The 20,376-nt window shown below is 37.8% G+C and overlaps 2 protein-coding genes across 2 annotated transcripts in view; one reads left to right on the forward strand and one right to left on the reverse strand.

Moving 5' to 3' along the window:
- LOC131683494 (glypican-4) overlaps nt 1–20,376 on the forward strand; it is a 99,661-nt gene that overhangs the window by 66,403 nt on the left and 12,882 nt on the right. The gene's annotated exons all lie outside the window — the stretch shown is intronic.
- On the reverse strand, nt 17,229–18,524 carry LOC131683495 (uncharacterized). The gene is made up of 2 exons (XM_058965522.1): nt 17,572–18,524; nt 17,229–17,492 (listed from the first exon to the last, which is right to left on the reverse strand). Exons 1-2 carry the CDS (start codon nt 18,521–18,523, stop codon nt 17,488–17,490), a joined length of 957 nt encoding a protein of 318 aa, XP_058821505.1. The 5' UTR covers nt 18,524; the 3' UTR covers nt 17,229–17,487.

Genomic DNA, 20,376 nt, shown 5'->3' on the forward strand with positions numbered 1-20,376 from the left:
TGTATTAACATTGCCCATAGGTCTATTAACCGATTTTTTATCAAAAGTTTTCCTTAAGCATGCAACTATTGGTACATCCACCCTACAACCTAATCGTTTGATACCAGAAAATGTATGTTTTTAAGGGGAGAACTTATTTCAACCATATTAGGCAACGGTGCGCACTATTTTTGAATAACTTCTAACCGAAGTTATACTATCACCAATACAGAATAAAGCATCATTATACAATTTGTTATGCATTTATATAATATGTATTTGACAGAAATTACACAGCCATGAAAAATAAACTGCGTTGTGGAGACACAGTTTTTACTCCTTTTTTTAAAAATAATTCAATTAAAAAATTTCTAGTATGTATTGTATAACATTCACAACCTCTTTATGGAATATTTTTTTTTTTTTTAATATTGAATAGACAAATCTGGACTAGTTATAGTTAGGTTTTGTGCCCTTCAACCAATTTTCTCCTATAGCATTTTGCTAGCATTCGCCTGCTTAGCTGAAAACAAGACATAACATACTTTACTTTTTTATCCCCCGGCCACGGTCCGAGGGAGTGGGGGGGGGGGGGGGGGGGGGTGTTAGAAAATGCTAAGTTATTTACAAGGGGGAGGTTAGAATTTTGTGACAAAATGCAACGAGGGGGGAGGGAGGTGTCGAAAATCTCCGAAAATTTGTGTATGGAGTAGTGTTTCCAAATTTGGACCTATCCTCAGTCCTGTACATAGGTCAAAAGCCGTAGTTCTAAAGAGACGAAGTCGAAACGCAGACAGCTGGACTACTTATTGAATAGAGGAAATGATGGAAATTCCTGAACCTTCTCGATCTACAACATATATAAACCCTTAAGCGTACCAATTAATTTCGGATACCCATTCAACATAAACTATCGTAGGAAACGCGCGTATGGAAGTAGGTTCGCCAAATTTTGGAAGAAGTCGTCAAATTAACTGTTTACAAAACTACCAAAAATTTGGTGTAGTTTGATGCAATAGAAAAATATATCCTCATAAAATGGGATGTGCCTATTAATGCGGGACACAGTTAGTAATCAGTATTATAATAGAGAGGCAATATTCGAAGAAGTTTTTTGTTGACGGATGTTGAACGACGTTATTTCTACTTACTTGGAGTCAGTGTCGTGGCCAGAAATTCGGTTTGGTAAAAATGTCTCGAACTCATATGTTTATAGTGTAAATACCACCTAAATACTTCTAAGAGGATATAACGCCAAAATTTCAATAGTGAGTGATAAGTAGGCGAGTTTTTTCGCGACAATTCTGAACGTTCTTGCTAGTGATCGTCAAAGGCACCTTGTATACGGGGATTAGCAATGTGATTGTTCGGTAGTTACCGAAGTTTCAGTTTTTCATCTTTTTTCATTTGAAACACCGTTCCGTCTAATCATCCGGTAAACTCACCCTAAAGAGATTGACGATCAAAATGTAGTCGACTTATACTTGTCACATTTTCATTTAATTGTGCACTTCAAAAACCTGAGTACCCCTAATTTTGTGTGAAGAATGATGCCTTTATTTATTTTTTTTGGTTTACCCTCCCCAAAGTTCAGGAGTTTGACGGTATTGCAAACATCTTCAGTTCTATGTTTCTTCATACTCTGCACCTGCGCATACAAACGCTCAACTACTGGTCTGTGCGTGGTGATGTGGTCGACGTCGACGGGTCGACGTGAATTGACTTTTGCTGTGTGCCGTGTTTGCAAATATTGTTCCACAATTTGATGGCGGGTTTCGTGGACGGGGCTCACAGTGGGAGTCATTGTGTGTCCATTATCGGTCGAATTCGTCATCGTGCATATACTAATTAAATTAATTTAATAATTTAATTAATTTAATAAATACATAAGTAGAAACCTATTAGTTATCGCTTTGTAATAATCGTAGTTCTTCGAAGTAGTGTACAATTGTTATGTGATAGTTGTATGTCTATCTATGTATGTATTCGTTCGAGTATTTGTGACAGTTGGGTCAAGGAATGGATGCAGAACTGGCGTATATGATAGAATAGTGGCTAATACTTCTGGTGATCAATTTGTGCATTTGGTTCTATTCATTCGGGAAGGTTGGATTGGATAAATTGGGATATAATGAATATACCGACGCACTCGAGTCAACCATTCCCGATCGGCATTGCATGATGAAAGTCTAACAGCATGCAATTGTCGTTAATGGTAAATATACAACATTTACTGCATTTAGACGAGTTTGATTGCATGTTACATGTGTTTTTCTATTCTACTTCGCTAGTCTGTTTCTTTTGTACATCTATTAGTTTACTATTCCATTATTGATGTATACCAAAATAGTATCGTCAATTTATACACTTCTAATCAAGCTCTTTGCATATTTTTTTCTTTATTTGGCATGTTATGATTCCTTTTATTAGTATATCTTTACTATACGCTATCTATACTGATATAGCTGCAAACGCTCGTGGCCTTCGCGATAACACAAACCTGGCCACAAACGCGACCATGCAATTGCAATAATCCACACATACTTACGCCCGCGATTTTGTCTACATGAAAAAAAACCTCGGCAGTTAAGTAAACGTAGCATCTTTAAACTTCTAAACGCGGTCCCGAACATTAACCCACTACTCGCGCGATCGTGAAACGGTCACGTCCGGAAGTCTTACCTCGGTCCTAGAAGTCTGGACTAATGCCTTCAGTTGAACCTATCAAAAAAGTGACTCATATTCACTAAACAACACGTTCCATGGTGATATGACCGGGAACTCTAGTGATATGGTTAAAGGGACTCTCTTCTACCATCTGTACCGTACACTAAAAATTAAGCATCAGATTAACGATTCGCGCGCAACCATTCAATAATACACGCTACATTATTATGAAATCAAAATTATACACGCGAAGTCATATACACGTGACAAACACGTTAATATACAAATGCTTGAGCCCTTCGCGACCATCCATGGTACCTACACCCCCGATCTCGTAAACATGATAACATCCCAGTGATAAAGTGAATGTCTTAGATCCTATAAATTTTCCAACGTGGTCTCAAGCGTGAACCTAAAAACCCTCGCGGTCGCACGATAATGAATCGGTCACTTTCGGATTTTTCTAACCTTGATATCAGCAGACTAGGTCCATGCCTTCAATTGGACCAATTAAAAAAAAGGTTTCATATCCACTGGACACTACGTTACATGACGACATGACCGAGGACTGTAGTGATATGGGGTAACTTACTCCAAGTCAGAATGTGAATTGTACACCGAAAACTAACTTCAGAATGAAGGTCCGCGTGACCATCCAAAAACGCACGCGCAAAATCCAGTTTTGTATACGCGAAGTCACATGAACGCGACAAACACGTTAACATACGAACGCTTAAGCCCTTTGCGATTAACAACGCACACCTACGTTCGCGATCGCGCAAACTTAATAACACCCCGGTAATAAGGAAAACGTGTAGCACTTACGAAGTTTCAAACTTAGGTCCATATATTCAGTAGGACCAATCAAAAAATAAACCTCATATCCACTAGAAAACACGTTCCATGGCCAAATCAATGGGAACTCTAGTGATATGGAAGAACCCACTTTCTTCAAGAATCTGAACCGTACACGAAAAATTAAGTATCAGATTCACGGTCCGCGCGCGATTATCCAAGAACACACTCGAATATGCGAAATGCACACGGTTATAAAATAGAATCTATACGCGCGAAGTTACATACACGTTAACACATGCGATCGAACACGTTAACATACAAATGCTCGATCCCTTCGCGATGATACACGCGATCGCGGGTCCCTACGCCCGCACATACCTGAACCGTACAACGAATAACACATTCAGAATCACGGCCCGCTACAATTGGCCTAAAGCAATGTTTTATTGGGCGCCATTGCCTGTTTCGTCTGCAAATTGTAGTATGTGATTCTGACGGGGAATCCTTCCGAGAACCTAGCTTTACAGCTCCAGTAGGATAATTCTCGAAAAAAAAGAATGATGCCTTTATTTTAATAAGGGTCTTTAGTTTCAAAATGGCGCCTAAGCAAGACGAGACGACAAATTTAAATTGCTCGTTCGTCCAGCTAGTAATATCATTAAAAGAGGACACATCGACTGTCACCAAAATATTGGAGAACGCTTGTCGACAATGCTGACGAAGTTCGATTGCGTGGTTAAGGACGACGAAATGTGCGAGGGGAAATGTGCCAGACCATATGAAACTGTTGAAGTACGCTAAAAATGTTTGGCTTGGCAAGCTATCAGTACTTGTGATTTGAAAAGCTACATCGTCACTGCAAACGAGACCGTCAACCAGGAAATTTACGTGAACGAGTGTCTGAAAAAACGTTTGCTGAATTTTTTGAAGTCTACTCGATTATTCCATGCTGTCTTGGAGAGGCCTGGCAAGCTAGCAATAACGGAAAAAGGTTGTGGGGAACCCTACGACAAGAACTAAATTTTGATGGTAACATGCTATATGTAACAGAATGTAACACATTCCATGGACGCATCTCCTCTAAAAGAGTAACGTAATTTATGATGCTCCCCAATATAATTATATTCATAGTTCTAGAATAATAAAGCATGCATTCTGTTGGAATCAACAACAATGTTTGCAGTATGACGAACGCTCGGAAAATGGGATATTTGCATAATTTGGATACCTGAAGGAATGTCGCTATTACATCAATTGTTTGTTTGGGAGTTATATGCGAATTTTCAATCCTGTATAAAAAGCTAAGATGAATTGAGTTACCAAGATATAAATTTTTGTGGTAGGCTAGATCAGTTGTCTGATTTAATTCACACCACATCTTCATTGAAAATTTATCATTACTTCCACGTAGACTGTTAGCTGTGGAAAAAACGCGACCGAATGCAATTGTTGAACATTCCACAAACTATCCTGTTGACAAAGAAAAGAAGCGATTAGCCTCTCCACTGTGCACAAATGATGTATCAATTCTGCATCATTATTGACTAATTTTGTCGATTTTGATTTCAAACAGAAATAAATTTCCATTCACATCAAGCGGCGGCAACCGTCAAAGGCAACAGTAGATAAATCAACCAAATAAGCCACCATTTACACGCTCATTCGCCATAGTTTGTGCCTTCCCTTTTTCGTCGCACCATCATCACCGGCGAGAAACAGGACACGAAGCACAATCTAATGGCTGTGTCAGCACCACCGACCGCAAAATTCATTTAAATTTCAGAATAAATTTTAATCAATTCCCAATTATATCGCTTTTGTCTCCATTTCGGTACGATGATTTCAGCACCTTCGTGGCTTCGTGCGGGTTAGCTGGATCAACACGTTCATCGGAGATTGCTGACAGTATCGGGATCGATTTCAACTCGTTTCAGGATTTTGTGATTGAGTTATTTCACTACCTTGGTGCATGAGTCAGTAGCTCCAAAGCTGTCGAAGCCACACAAACATATTTGAATTTGCCACTCAAAAAATGTATGACTTCATAGAGCAGACGTCCAAGTCAAATTTGTGATGTGTGTAAAAATATACTTATCCAACTGTCGTTGTGAAATAACATCTTAAATTTACATCAATGTTTTGGCTGTACAACGATCGGTTTGTAGACTCCCAGGGACCGCTTTACGAATAGTTGCGTATAAATGTGTGTGCGATAATGATTTATGCAACTTTGCTTAACTTGTGTGGACGTCCTCAGATTTCGGGGTTCTACCATAATTAAACAAAGCCTTGGCACTAAAATCCCTTTGCGGAATTTTTGCCTTCTGTTTCAACAGCCTTTGCAGCCGATTATTAGTGCATAGAACATTGCGTTGTTAGTGCTAAGATCTCCCTGACACTAAGAATCCTTTCTGATCGAGGTTGGGCCATATGACGAGTGACTTATGAGACCAGCGCCACACCCTGGTCGCCGAACCAGGTGATCAATTAATCGGTACGCTACGTGATCAGTACTGGAATATTTCATTAGCAATTCGTTAACAAAGTCTTTCTCTTGAAAGACCATGAAAAAATTATGAAAAAAGTTGATATTTTGTCAAATTGCCACGCGATGCACAAATTTAATATCGAAGAGACCTAATGAAGGCTTGTTCGAGACAAAATCTGGACACCTAACTTTTATAATAATGCACATTTGCGTCGTATTGAATTCAAAACCTTATTCCTATTTTAGTTATTTGTGAATGTTTAATGAAATATAAGAAATGTACCTTTACCTTTGGTCCTAGCAGCCTAGGTTCATGTCTTCAATCTTGGTCTAAAACAAAACTAACTCATATATACTAGAAGTCTCAGGACGCCAAAGTTACTCTAGACGAATTTCGCGCCAACTCGAACAAATGTTGGCAGCACCCTCTCAGATTTTAATGAAACTTTCTGTACATGAGAACTTTGTCACAAAAAACCACTTTGCATACTGTTTTTCCAAAAACGGTCTAGACTGTCTTTTGAAAAGGGCCAAACTTTTTTTTACCATTTTTTTTTCAAATGGTTATAGTCTAAAAATGACAAATACTACAAAAAATGTTGTAGGAGTGATTTTCACAAAATTAGTCAAATTTTCGAATAAAAATATTGAAAAAATTCTTCATTGACTCCTACACTGAAAAAATCGATTTTAAAAATTTAAAGTCGATTTACAAAAAGAACCATTTTTGATTTGGATGAAATTTTGTTATAAGATAGGTAATTATGTTTCCTGCCTACCGTCACAAATACAAGTTGAACACTTTCAAGGAAAAAAAGTTATTTGAAGAAAACTTTTCCTTGTCCAAACTTAATTTTTTTCCAGCATATTTTTATCGAAAACTAAACCAATGAAAGTCATAATCTTCTCAGAATCCATTTTCCCAGCTGATAGTTGCCTGATACATGCAAAAAAGTATCAGTAACGAATTTGGTATATATTCATAAACTTGAATGAAGACTGGAAGACTGAAAGATTGGAAGACTAAAAGACTGGAAAACTGTAAGACTGGAAGACAAGAAGACTGGAAGACTTGAAGACTGCAGTTCATTTGTTCCTCTCAAAGCTGATAAATTTTAAGAAACAATTGACAAACTTTTCTAAAATTTATTTTATGTCTGATGGAGCAGCAGCACAATACAAAAATAAGAAAAACTTTGCAAGCTTGTGTAGATTCCAGTCAAAGTATGAGTTAAGCGCAGAATGGCATTTTGTTGCAGCATCCCATGGAAAAGGACCCTGTGATGCTATTGGTGGCACTCTCAAGCGAATGGCAAAAAGAGCCAGTCTTGCTCGCGACTATGGAATTACCGTAATAAGTTCCCGAGAGTTATATAACTGGGCAGTTGAGCAAACTTATAAAAATATCACAAAATTAATGTTCTGTTGCATATTCACTGAACAGTACAACAAAATGTCAGAAGAACTCTAAGAACTGTATAATACCGCCAAAACAATATCTGGAACTCAACAATTCCACAGTTTTGTGCCTATTCCTGGGGGCAAAGTAGAGACGAAAAGGGATTCTAATTCAGAAGATGAACCTAAAATATTTTCTTTGTATAGAAATATCACAAAGGAGCATGCATGAAGATAGTTTGAAGACAAATGTAATATATAAAAATAAATAAATAATTATATAAAATTCAATACATAATGTTGTGGTGGTTCTTTCTCTGATTCTTCCTCAGCACTAAAACAATAAAATAAAAAAGTAATGGAATATTTGTTTCACGACATAAACCCTTTTCAATGGGATTCTTGATTAAGGGGTTACATACTTTTTAGTGATAAAAATGTCAAGAAAGTTTGAATATACATAAAGGAATAAAGCAATGATTTCATTTCATCAAACTTATAATATTTTGGTAGTACATTTTTCAGTAAAATAAACAAGCATAAATAAATAAATTGATAATTGGCGGAGTTATGGCTTTTTTCCCCGAAACCCTTTTTTCATTTAAGAGGTTTGCAGTGATCACTATTGGAGACCAATAGATCATCTAAAATCCCAAAACTCAAAAAATTCCATTAGTATATGAGTATTCCTCGTACCTTACCGATTAGTTGAATAAATAGGGGAGAGTGAAGACACTTGATCCTTGGGGATATTTGATTCCCTGGCCATGTCTCCTAATCTATACGCTTAAAGTTATCACAATATAAAAAGAAAATGAAGTGTTTGGTCGTTTATGATGTTTAAAAAACAAATATGATGTATTAAATTTGGTTTGGAAAAGTTGTATAATATTTTAGCAAATATGTGTTTAAATCTAACTAGAACATCTTTTTACAAATTTTTTGAACGGTTGTCTGATATCGTCGAACTAATTATTGATGAATATTTTCAAGTACAATTTCTTTCTAAGGGCTTTTGCCTAGAAAAACACGTTTTTCGAATAAAAAAAATGTTTTTGTTCACCTCACACAACAGGCATCTTTGATCCCTGTAGTGCTGGGTATTCTTGATTCCTATCACTAGTTCTCTCAAACAGTTTCAAAACATATAGAAATAGAAAAACATCATTTTCATAACGTACCGGGCACTATTAATTGAGCTAAAATGTTTTTTTTCCGTGAACAAATGATGTTATAAGTTATTGAATATTGGAAAAACCAGTTAAACCGCACTGATTTATCGCAAATACTTGTCTTGACTTTCTACTGTGGTTAAAGTTTGTCGTGCATCTAAAAAGGTAGTCTTATTGGTTAATTTGTCAGGATAGGTGGTTAGCTGAACTTTCGTGTCTATAGGTCAGAGTGTGCTTTGTTTCTTGAGCCATAGTAGTCGGGGGATCAAATTACCACACGTTTTTGCAAAAACCTTGTTTTGGCATGATTTTCAAAACTGTTCATATTACTGACAGCACATAGTATTCGGATTTACACATTATTCATAGCTCTTACAATTCGAATTGACTACATTCGCTATAATTTTACAATTGGAATTTTTATTTCATTGAAAAGTTATGAGAAGAAAAAAAACAAAAGTGGGATCAAGGAGCCACTCTCCCCTAATAATTTTTTCCTGCATTCGAGAACGTTTTTAGTAACAAATCGCCGTTTTAAGCTCTAAAAATTGTATTAAAAAAATTTATCTATGAAACAAAAATTTATGAATAAAAAAGGAAGAGAAAAAATAATTAATTATTAATTAAAAAAAATTAAGAAAATTGATTGAGTAGTTTTTCGGCAATCGTGATCACGGAAAACCATGTTTAGTAAAACGACATTTCAAGATAATCGAGTTTAAAATTTCAAATTACCAATGCTCTTGGTAGACGAAGCGCGCTTGGAAGCGCTGTAACTTTCGATCTATTTCTCGGATCTTTATAAAAAATTGGGAAAACATTCTCAAGGAGTTGTACTTACAGATAAAGTAATAAAAAATTCTATTTCATGAAAAATGAAAAAGTAATTAACCCCTTAATAAAAATATTCTTAGTTGCTGATTTAGACAATATCTTTTCACACACTGAGTTATATTGGATTCTGAGATGATTATGACTTCCATTGGTTTAGTTTTCGATAAAAATACACTGAAGAAAAAAAATCAGTTTGGACAAGGAAAAGTTTTTTTTCAAATAACTTTTTTTCCTTAAAAGTGCCTAACTTGAATTTTTGACGGTAGATAGAGAAAATAATTATCTACCTTGGAACAAAATTTCATCCAAATCAAAAATGGGTTTTTTGTAAATCGACTTTAAATGTTTAAAATCGATTTTTTTCAGTGTAGGAGTCAATGAAGAATTTTTTCAATATTTTTATTCGAAAATTTGACTAATTTTGTGAAAACCACTCCTGCAACATTTTTTTGTAGGATTTGTCATTTTTAGACTAGCCATTTGAAAAAAAAAAATGGTAAAAAAAAAGTTTGGCCCTTTTCAAAAGACAGTCTAGATCATTTTTGGAAAAATAAAATATGCAAAGTGGCTTTTTGTGACGAAGTCTTGTACAGAAAGTTTCATTAGAATCTGATAGGGTGCAGCCAACTCTGAATACGATTTAGCGCGAAATTCGTCTCTAGTGATTTGGGGGAATTCACTCTTCTTGATCTCCGTAGACTCAAATTCGCGGTTTGCGCGAACCCTCAACGCGAATATGTAAGCGGTTGTATAGGTATACAAACGAATTTAATACGTAAGTTACGTACAAACGCTCGAGCCCTGGGCGAAAATACAGCCCCAATCATAAACTCGAACCTGCATACAATCTATTCAACTTCAGTTCTACTGATAATGCTAACAATTGTCAGTGCTCAAATGAAAGGTGATAGCCCTATGCATAAAGAGTACTGTTTTTTTGTAAAGAGATTTTGTAGAAACCAAAAGTTATATCTGTGCGAAGTTATGGTGCTTTACAGACATCGTAGGCGGGAAACAGTTAATGTCTGCTTGGCTATTCCATCATCCCACGTCGTCACTGTAATAAATCAGCAAAAACGTGGGTAAAATATTTAAGAAGCTGAAACCATGTTTCAGTTGCTCGTAGTCAGAACCGAACGTGTCAGCACATGTTCTAAGTGTCCACTCAGGTTTATTATAACATTTAAATATGCAAAATATATTGTCTAGATGATTTATCATTACTTTTCTGCCTGTCGGATGATTGCCAATTCGTGTTTGTGCTATCTTTGTTTAAGCTTATAAAAGCAATGATCCACAGAATAGTGACATACCATGACTAATCAATTCCATTAGTTCAGTTATTTGTATGCTTTGGTGGGTCTGAAGGATTGGTTAGCTTAAATGATTATCATTCTTTGTGTTTATTGCTTGATAGGTTGTTAATTCAATTGTTGAGTTTTGTGTTCTTCACTGGACAGATGGGTCACTGAACTGTTGAGGCATTTTCGACTTTAAACAGAACGCACTGTTTGCAGACTCACGTGAAACAGACTCAATCTGCTACAATTGATTGAGATATAATACTTATTATTGGGGATAAACCTGTTATAGAGTGGATCGATGTGGTCTGTTGATGCACTGTTTAGGAACAAAACGTAGCTAAAATGTCGTCGGAAGAAGCGGTTTTTCTACACATTTGTATGCAAATCAACCGTTTCGAATGCTGAATAATCAAGCTTTCATCTTAACACCGCTAGACACTGGCGCATCATCGTTGGCACCACCCAGCATCTCAAGATGATCATCACACGATCGTTCCCAAATTGCCACACCGACTGAGCGCGCCTAAGCTGAACGGAAAATCAGAACTACATAGCTGCTGTGCATAAAGTCCTTGTTCTTTCGCTTGTGTGAGATTACACAGTCAACTTGTTACGCGCGCTCATCGTTTGTCAATATTAGGGAAATTAGCATATTATTTCAATTATCGAAATGAAATGTATACAAATTTATGAGGCTATCGCGCACAGATTGGTAGAAGTAGCAGGACGGTGAACGGATCCACCATACCAGAGGCAACAGCGCAGACAGAGATCCAAATGGAAGAGGTTTGGCATACAAATCGACTCCATGCAAATTATGTGAATATTGGTTTGTCAGGTTTTCGTTCTCCCTCTTATCTTGTGTGTTTATCTAAAATTTTATTGAAAGGAAGCAAAGCAAAAATGTTTACTTTTCCACACGTTTAAATATGCTGACGGCGTGCGAAAAGAAGACTGCGAAAATGGCTAATCGCAAGTTGATTATTCTATACCACCATGATCGGTTAAAATTTGGATCAAGTTTTGAAAACATAATCCATGCGTGTTATTGTTAGATATACCCTTTACAAAATTTGTATATATTGCATCATGCAATCATGCCAAAGCTTGATATCGAGTGTCTTCTGGTAGTAATAACGCCTTGATAGTTCATACTGTTGCAGCAATGTATTTTTCATTTCCACAGATTTCACACTCGATGCTACTGTTATAACATTACTGACTTATGATGAATCCTTCCTGTTCGAATTTCGCACTTAGTCGAGCCAACTTACTCGCTGCACACCTTCAATCCTCTGGTTAACATTTCGGTCCTAGCGTATACCATCGTATTTGTACAACTATCATGGTAGCTGGCGAAGCGGCTTTGTTGTTCCTCGGCCGTTCGACATCCAGCCGGCGAAAGGAACCTATCGTCAACCTCGCGCGTCCCTAAACTAATCCTTGCACCAATCATCATCTACTGTACTACCAATTGGATATTCGTCATGGTACAGTTTTTTTTATCACTTCTCACTCGTTCGTGAAAACGTTTCCCTAGTGTCTCTGCATAACTCGGGTTGCAGTACACAACTCTTGCACGATCGATTCTCCTTCTTGTGCAGGTCATTATTGCGTTGCAGCTGGTCCATCTATTACTGAGTTAAGTCTTTTCCGTACTTGTCTTTACTACTCATAGTTCATTCTAGTATGGTATTACAATATGGTTACCCTTGCTGCATTCTTTACTTATAATAATTATTGATACTAGCCAAAGTATTTATTTCTTCGATCCGATTCGATCTTTCACACATTACACGGTGCTACAGCGATTTTGTACTTTTCAACAAACCTAGTATAGGTTGTAGATCTCATCAAATGCAACACAAAACAATATATGAAAAATGTTGTATACCCTCAAAATCTTGGTTTATAGCAAAAAACGATTTTTCGAAACATTCGGCACTATTTCTTTTTGCGTGATCATTTTTCAACCGATTTTAGATTTTTTGAGTGCTTTGCAAAAAAGAAATTTCCTTTCCAACGGTATGCTGTTATGTTCTTTTGTTAAAAGTACTATGTGGTTTCGGGACAACACTATGAAAGTTACCATTATTTTGCTATTTTTTGATTAAAAATATGAAAAACTCAACATTTTTATTAGGAAACGTCTTCGTTTTACTGAAAGTTTAAGGAGAGCATTTAACTCCGCATCGAATGATCTATTTTTGATCAAAATCGGCTGGGAAATGGCTTAGTTATTAATTGTTTTCCGAATTAGAAACCTACTCGCACGAATTCTTATTTTTTCGGTGTCAGAAGAAACCTTCAATATTTTTTTTCCAAACAACAACTTTTGAGAAATTTTTATAATTCATGCTATTCGCAGTCAAAATACAATTTTATAATAAAATATGCCATTTTAAATTTAAATTCTCATAACAAAAATTTTCTAAAAAGTAATAGCTTTCAAGATTTTGTTTTAACAACGCAATTATTTTGTTTAATTACGACATTTCCAGCAAGTTATTCGCCTTTCTCCATCAACAAATATTTAATTTTTTAAAGGGCCAATTGTTTATCACAATAGATCTAAATACTGGTCGCAGTGGTTCGTCTCCAACAACACAAAATGCCAATAACATTTCCTATAACTTTCCCTTTGACATCAATGTGATATTGTAAACCATTTGAAAGCTACATGAAAACAACCGAAACTTGATTCAACTATATAATTCAATCATCAGACCCTATGGTTGAATAATATTTTGATTGCTTTTGTATAGCTTGTATTTTGTGTACACCCAAAACGTACCCGGTAAGATTCGCTTACATTAATGCAATAAATACGAGTAAAAATTGCAAGCATTCTGGTAATGTGCGAAAATTGCAAGAAGCTTCCTTGCATGCAATGCAAGAAACAGATAAAAACTAATTTTGCCTATGTATTAGCGATGTATGTGTATTGGTGACCAATATGCGTTAGGTAAAAAAGACTGCTGGCATTGTAAAACGAACCCTGCACAAACAGATCGCTAAGCAATACTTTATCCACCCAACCATACTATCAGTTAGTAGTAAGGGTATAAAAGTCATATATAAACACTTGGATGATTTCACGATTAATGAAAAAAGTAAAACACCCACCCAGATTTGAACTCAGGCTCTTGCGCATCACAGCGCTAACTATCAGCACTGATCTGTCCTTACACGTAAGAACAGGACGTTAAAACTCGTACAAATGTCACATACGCAATTTGATGCCGTCTCATGTGTAATGAATAAACCACAAAACTGCGTTTGATGATGTTGGTGAGGAAGGAATAAAAAGTAGACGGAAGATAAAAACTCGCCCTGCGTTGCTATTGTTTTAAGTATTGGGAAGAGCTTCAGAAAGTACGTTTTATTCAGCGTGGTAGTACAGAGCGAACTAACTATGTGATGATGGAGTGACGCGGTCCTATGCTAGCTCATAATATGTATTTGTTAGCGCACCCTACGACAGTGCATATTTGTGTTAGTTAGGCAAGGATGCATCACAGATATGAAGACAGATGAATATTATTACACGCTTTCTTTTCTTTGAAATCAGTAAAGCCATTCTCCGTAATGTTGGGGAGATTTAATTGAACGGCCACTACGACTAGTTCGACATCCCTCATGTGACAAGGGAGGACCATGTGAATTTGGTGGAGGGTGGGACAATGTGGAAGGAATGGTGGATTCAGGATTAGCAGGGGCTGGGACAGACGTCACTGCGTTAGGCAAGGTATCACCAGCTGCATCACTAACATTTGGATTTATCAGCTGAGGCTGAACAACAGAGGAAGGCGACTGATCTACCACGTTGTGTCGAGAAACTTCGAGCGGAATAACTGAACCATTTTGAGGCTGTTCATGATTTTGAGAATACTCGTTTCGCTGGTCTACAATTGGTGAATCTCGCACATCTGTGCTATCGTTTGTAGTACGTTTCATAAACCTGCGGTTACGTCTGAAATGATTTCCGAACCCGTCTTTTACAATGTAGGATCGCCCATTAACGTCACGCGTCACTGTACCATATTGCCATTCTTTCGAGCATTTCTTAAAAATAACACGATCTCCAACATTAAGCGGCAGCAAAGGTTTAGCTGTTTTATCATAGTTCTCCTTTTGAATGACACGTTTACGCTCAAACTTACTGCGGACAACCCTTTCTTCAATATCTTTACGAACCAAAAGAGACTCATCAACAGGTAAACGCGTTTTAAGTAATCTTCCGAAAAACAGGTGGCTTGGTGTAAGCTGTATACCAGCAATCGGAGTCGTATTAAATTCAAGAAGACGATACTGGAATTGATCCACTTCACCAAGTTCAAAACATCGTTTCAAAATATTTTTGGCTATTGCAACAGCTTTCTCCGCTAGGCCGTTGCTTTGAGGATACCGTGGACTAGAGAAGATGAACCGGATGTTGTTCTTATTCGCATACCTCTCACACTCCAACGAATCGAACGGATTGTTATCACTGCGAATCTGTGTGGGATATCCATACGCATTGAAAAATTTATCGAACAATAAGCTGACACTTCGCATAGATTTATCCTGAAGCCGATCCGAGCAAATAAAACCTGAGTAGGCGTCGACCAACACCAACCAATCCTTACCACCATACTCATAAATATCCGTGGACACCTTCTGAAACGGATACTCCGGAGAATCATCCTGTCTAAGTGGCTCTTTTTGATTGTTACGCTGGAATTTCTCGCAAGTCAGACACGATTTTACCATCTCCGAAACATCGTTGGTCATGCCTGGCCAGAAGAACTGCATTCTTGCCCTGGCTAAAGTTTTTTCTACTCCAAGATGCGGTGCATGAACCCACTTACAAATCAAGTGTTGCAATTTCGTTGGAACCACCAATCGATGATCTCTGAACAGTAAACCATTTTCGTAATGAAGCTCACTACGACATTAAAAGAACATCTGACTAAGATCATCGAGTCGGTGATATGATGGCCAACCCTGTTCGACATATCGAACTATGCGCATATAGCGCTCATCATTGTTTAAAGCAAATTGAAGTTATCTTCGGACATACATGCTTGTTTCACAAGTGAATGAACCACACCTTCCAGTTGAACATCAGTTTCACCAGTCTCTGGTAAAGGAGCCCTCGACAGACAATCCGCAACAAACATGTCCTTTCCCGGAGTGTATACAATTGATAGACCTGGGTATTTAAGAAGCTTTAAGAACATTCGCTGTAGACGAGAAGACACCTCATCAATGTCCCGTTTAATGAGGGTCTCCAGTGGTTTGTGATCGGATTGGACTTCAAATTCACGACCATACAAGAAATAGTGAAAACGTGAGCAGGCAAAGACAACAGCAAGTAATTCTTTTTCAATTTGAGCCCATTTTTGTTCGCTACGCGACAGGGTGCGCGAGGCAAATGCTACTGATCCATGATCTTGAAGGAGCACACAACCAAGCCCATCTTTGGAACTATCAGTTTGTATTGTACATGACTTCGATGGGTCAAAAATGGCAAGAACTGGAGCTTTAGTTATGAACGAGAGCAGATCTTCTAATTCCTTTTCGTGTTCTGGAGTCCATACCCATTCCGCTCCAATGTAGGTAAGCTTGCGAAGATTTGCGGTGCGTTGTGACAGATTAGGAATAAACTTGGCAAGATATTTCATAAAACCAAGAAGTCGTGTAACTTCAGCCACGCATTGAGGTTTCAGCATTTGGGTAATTGCCCGTATATCCTTGTCCAATGGCTGGACTTTTCCGTCGCCGATGGTGCTTCCCATGAACTGAACTTGTGGCAACCGAAACTGAAGCTTATCTCGATTAAACTTGATATTATTCTTACGAGCGCGATCAAGAACTATTGCAAGGATTCTGTCATGGTCGGCTTTATCTTCACCCGCAATCGCCCAGTCATCAAAGTACACCTCAACACCGTCTATGTCGCCAAATATTTGAACCATTCTTCTTTGGAACATTTCAGGAGCATTGTTTAACCCAAACGGGACACGGTTCCACCGGAAACGACCAAACGGCGTCATAAAAGTCGTCAAATCAGAGCTCTTCACGTCAAGTTCCATTTGCCAAAATCCGTTGCTCAAATCAAGAACAGAGAATACACGTTTTCCTGCTAAACGACTAAACAGATCTTCCTGAGTTGGAATCAAAAAGTGTTCACGCTTGATGCATCTGTTTAGTGGCTTAGGATCGAGACAGATGCGCAGCCGCCCATTTGGTTTCTCCACTATCTACATATTGCTCACCCAGTCGGTAGGATAGTCAACTGGTGAGATTATTCCCTGCTCTTCCATTTGTTGCAATTCCGTCCTCAAACGCTCATGCAGCGCTTGCGGTATTCGTTTTTTATAGTGGACAACTGGCGAAGAGTTTTCCTTGAGAACGATACTACACTTACCAGGAATTTTACCCAAACCTTCAAAAGCATCGTGAAATTGTCTGATAAACTCTTCCTTGCTCCTTGGAAACCTGGAGATAGCATTCAATCGCTTGACCAACCCAAAGGCAACGCAAGATGACAATCCAAGCAACGACTCAAAACGACCATCAACAACCAGAAACTCAGCCACCCATTTGGATTTGTCAGACGTATCGACACAAAGAAGTTTCACTTTACCGTAAACCTGAATTGTATTTCCACTGTAATCGAGCACAGGAGTATTCTCAAAATCATTAATTTTAACATTTAGCTTCCGGACAACGCTGATTGGAATACAGTTGACGTCGGACCCAGTATCCAATTTGAACTTGACAGGAATTCCACACACAAGATAAGTTTTTGTCCACCTTTCAACCCGACTATTACAAGACGATGGGCCACTAACGTTAGCGCTTACTCTATAGGAAGTAGTTTGAGAATCAATACAAAAATCATTATCATATGCACTGTCGACCTGATCTGAACATAAAACATTACCTGCGTCACTCCAATTAACGGAATACACCGCCTTTCCGGATGAAGTTTTGGATTCCGTCCTCGGTGGCTTGCGGTTCGGTTCTTCATGTGACGTCTTCTTGCGGCAGCATTTTCTGAAGTGACCCACATCGCCACACGCATAGCACTCTACACGCATAGCTGGGCAGCTGCGGCGATGGTTTTGCACGTATGGTTGTCCACAATTGTAGCACTTGTTAGTATTCCGATTGATGACAGCAACTTCCTTCGGTTTAGTATCCTCCGCCTTGTCGCCGTTCGCCTTGATTTCCATCACAAAATCCTTTCTGTCCAGCAGCAGCCGGTTTTCCGTCGCAGCTTCAAAAATTTTGCACATCTCCACTACCTTGGACAGTGGCTCATCCTTCCCATCCAGAAGTTTTAGCTGCAACTTTTTATCATGTACTCCGATGATAATCTTGTCTCGAAGCATACGATCAGCATACGGAGCTTGACAAGAAGAGCACTTGAATTCACAGAACTGACTTTGAGTGCGCAGCTCTGTTTCGAAGTCACCGAAAGCTTGTTTTTCCTTTTGCGTAATCAAATTGAATTTGAAAGCTTCCATCGTGACGTTTCTGCGCGGCATGCAGTATTCGTCAAAAGCTTTGATGACCTGTGCAAGTGTGAGTGCCGCCGCAACATCTGTAGCATCAGCAAACCTCTCTTCGTCGTTTTCTCCTTCCTCTTCGTCGTCGTCTTGCCCAAACATGTTCTCGTTGCTGCTATTGTTTGGGTACAGCGTATTGAAGATTTCTACGCCTCGCGGTCCAATCAGCCACAGAAATGTTGCAATTTTATTCGCTTCACTTTCCTTGGTTTTGTTGTTGGCACGTAGAAAAATTCCAAACGCCTGCTTCCATGCAGGCCACTCCTTTGCCAGGTTAGATCCATCGAGCGGCTGGGGCAGCCGAAGATCGAATCCGGAAGCCATTGTTGGCTTTCGAAAAAAAAAACAACTTTTTACAACTTTACTGCGTTTTGCAGACAGCGTACCGAATATGATATTCGAGACCGTTTCACTTTAATTCGCGAGCTTAACTTTACTTCCTGACACCATGTTTTAAGTATTGGGAAGAGCTTCAGAAAGTACGTTTTATTCAGCGTGGTAGTACAGAGCAAACTAACTATGTGATGATGGAGTGACGCGGTCCTATGCTAGCTCATAATATGTATTTGTTAGCGCACCCTACGACAGTGCATATTTGTGTTAGTTAGGCAAGGATGCATCACAGATATGAAGACAGATGAATATTATTACAGCTATACCAACCAGCATAGGCACGTGAATGTGGTGGTAATCCTTTGACAGTGTGTTGAAGAAACGTATGTACGTATAGCGAGAGATGAAGTGATTTTATATGCTTGCAACAATTGCAAGCGGCTTTCACTGCAAAATTGCAAGCGATGTTAACATTATTTGCAAGTGATTGTCGCTTGCAATTATTGCAAGAGATTTTTGTTTTGGGTTTTGATGTCAAAGGAAGGTTACAGAAAATTTTATGGCTATTTTGAAAAACCTATTGTTGTTGATGGAGAAACACGAATAACTTATGGTCGCAATAAAACAAAATAATTGTGTTGTTAAAACAAAATTTAAAATATCTCAAGAACATTTCAGAAAACTTTTGTTATGTCCATTTTGATTTAAAATGGCATGAAGAATCATATTCAAAAATAAAACTGTATTTTTGACTTCAAACAGCATAAATTATAAAAATATGTCAAAGTTGATGTAAGGAAAATTTTTTCATTGAAGGCTTCTCCATGATCTAAATTCACTGATAAAGTTTCTTTTACGTCTTTAAATCGATAAACAGATGATGGGGTAACGTGGATAACTTTTATAAAGGGCATAATTACACGAATTAATTGTTTTTGTAGGTGCAAAATTCCAAATATCTCGAAAACTATCGCATTTTTGCAGATTTTTGTTAAATGTTCCATTGACACTTCTGCTAGAAAGTACAATACCAGTGCACTCTATAAACACTCATAGTACTGGACTCGCGGATGCAAAAACCGGAAAACTGGTAACTAGAAAAACAAGCATGTTAAACTGGCATCACCCAAAAAAGTGCGAGCTCGAACGTGATCCACTGTATTGAGTTCTACAAGATGACGACACGAATGAACTCATGATGAATGAAGTTCATGTTTGACAATTCTCGGTGGTTTGTTTACTTTGTCAGATGCGTGAGTTCGAGTGCAACGGATGCTCATCTGTTGCATTTGCACTCACGTAACTCCCATGTAAACAAACCACCGAGAATTGTCAAACGAAGTTCATCCGACTCATTTTGTTGGGTTATGTCGGTTGGTGTAAAACCTAATTCGATCATCTGTCAAAATAATTTTTCAAGTGGTTCAATATATGAATCAAAGGAGAAGTTCTACTTTTGATACTGAGCAACAAGAAATTAAAAGCAAAAAAATATCCAATTTCTTCAAAAACACAAAGAAAAATAGCACTCGTAAAATGCTTTTATACAGTTATACAGCACACAATAAATATCTTTCTAAATCACATTGTAAAATACTAATACGAACATGAAAAGTGAAGCCTACTGTGAATAATAAAATACATTTTTTTAAATAAAATCGAAAAACTTGTCCTACTTGTTTGCATTGTATGACGTCATGCTCGTTTGGCTCCGGATTTTGTCAGTTTGTTTAGCTCGAAAAAAAACCTTCGCTGGTCTATTACTATGAGTGTCTATAGTGCACTTCACTACACCGATGCATATCAATCGAAAATTTCAATAGATTTACTGTATAAAATAGAGT

Source organism: Topomyia yanbarensis, chromosome 2 (assembly GCF_030247195.1).
Source record: "Topomyia yanbarensis strain Yona2022 chromosome 2, ASM3024719v1, whole genome shotgun sequence".
Taxonomy (NCBI): Eukaryota; Metazoa; Arthropoda; class Insecta; order Diptera; family Culicidae; genus Topomyia; species Topomyia yanbarensis.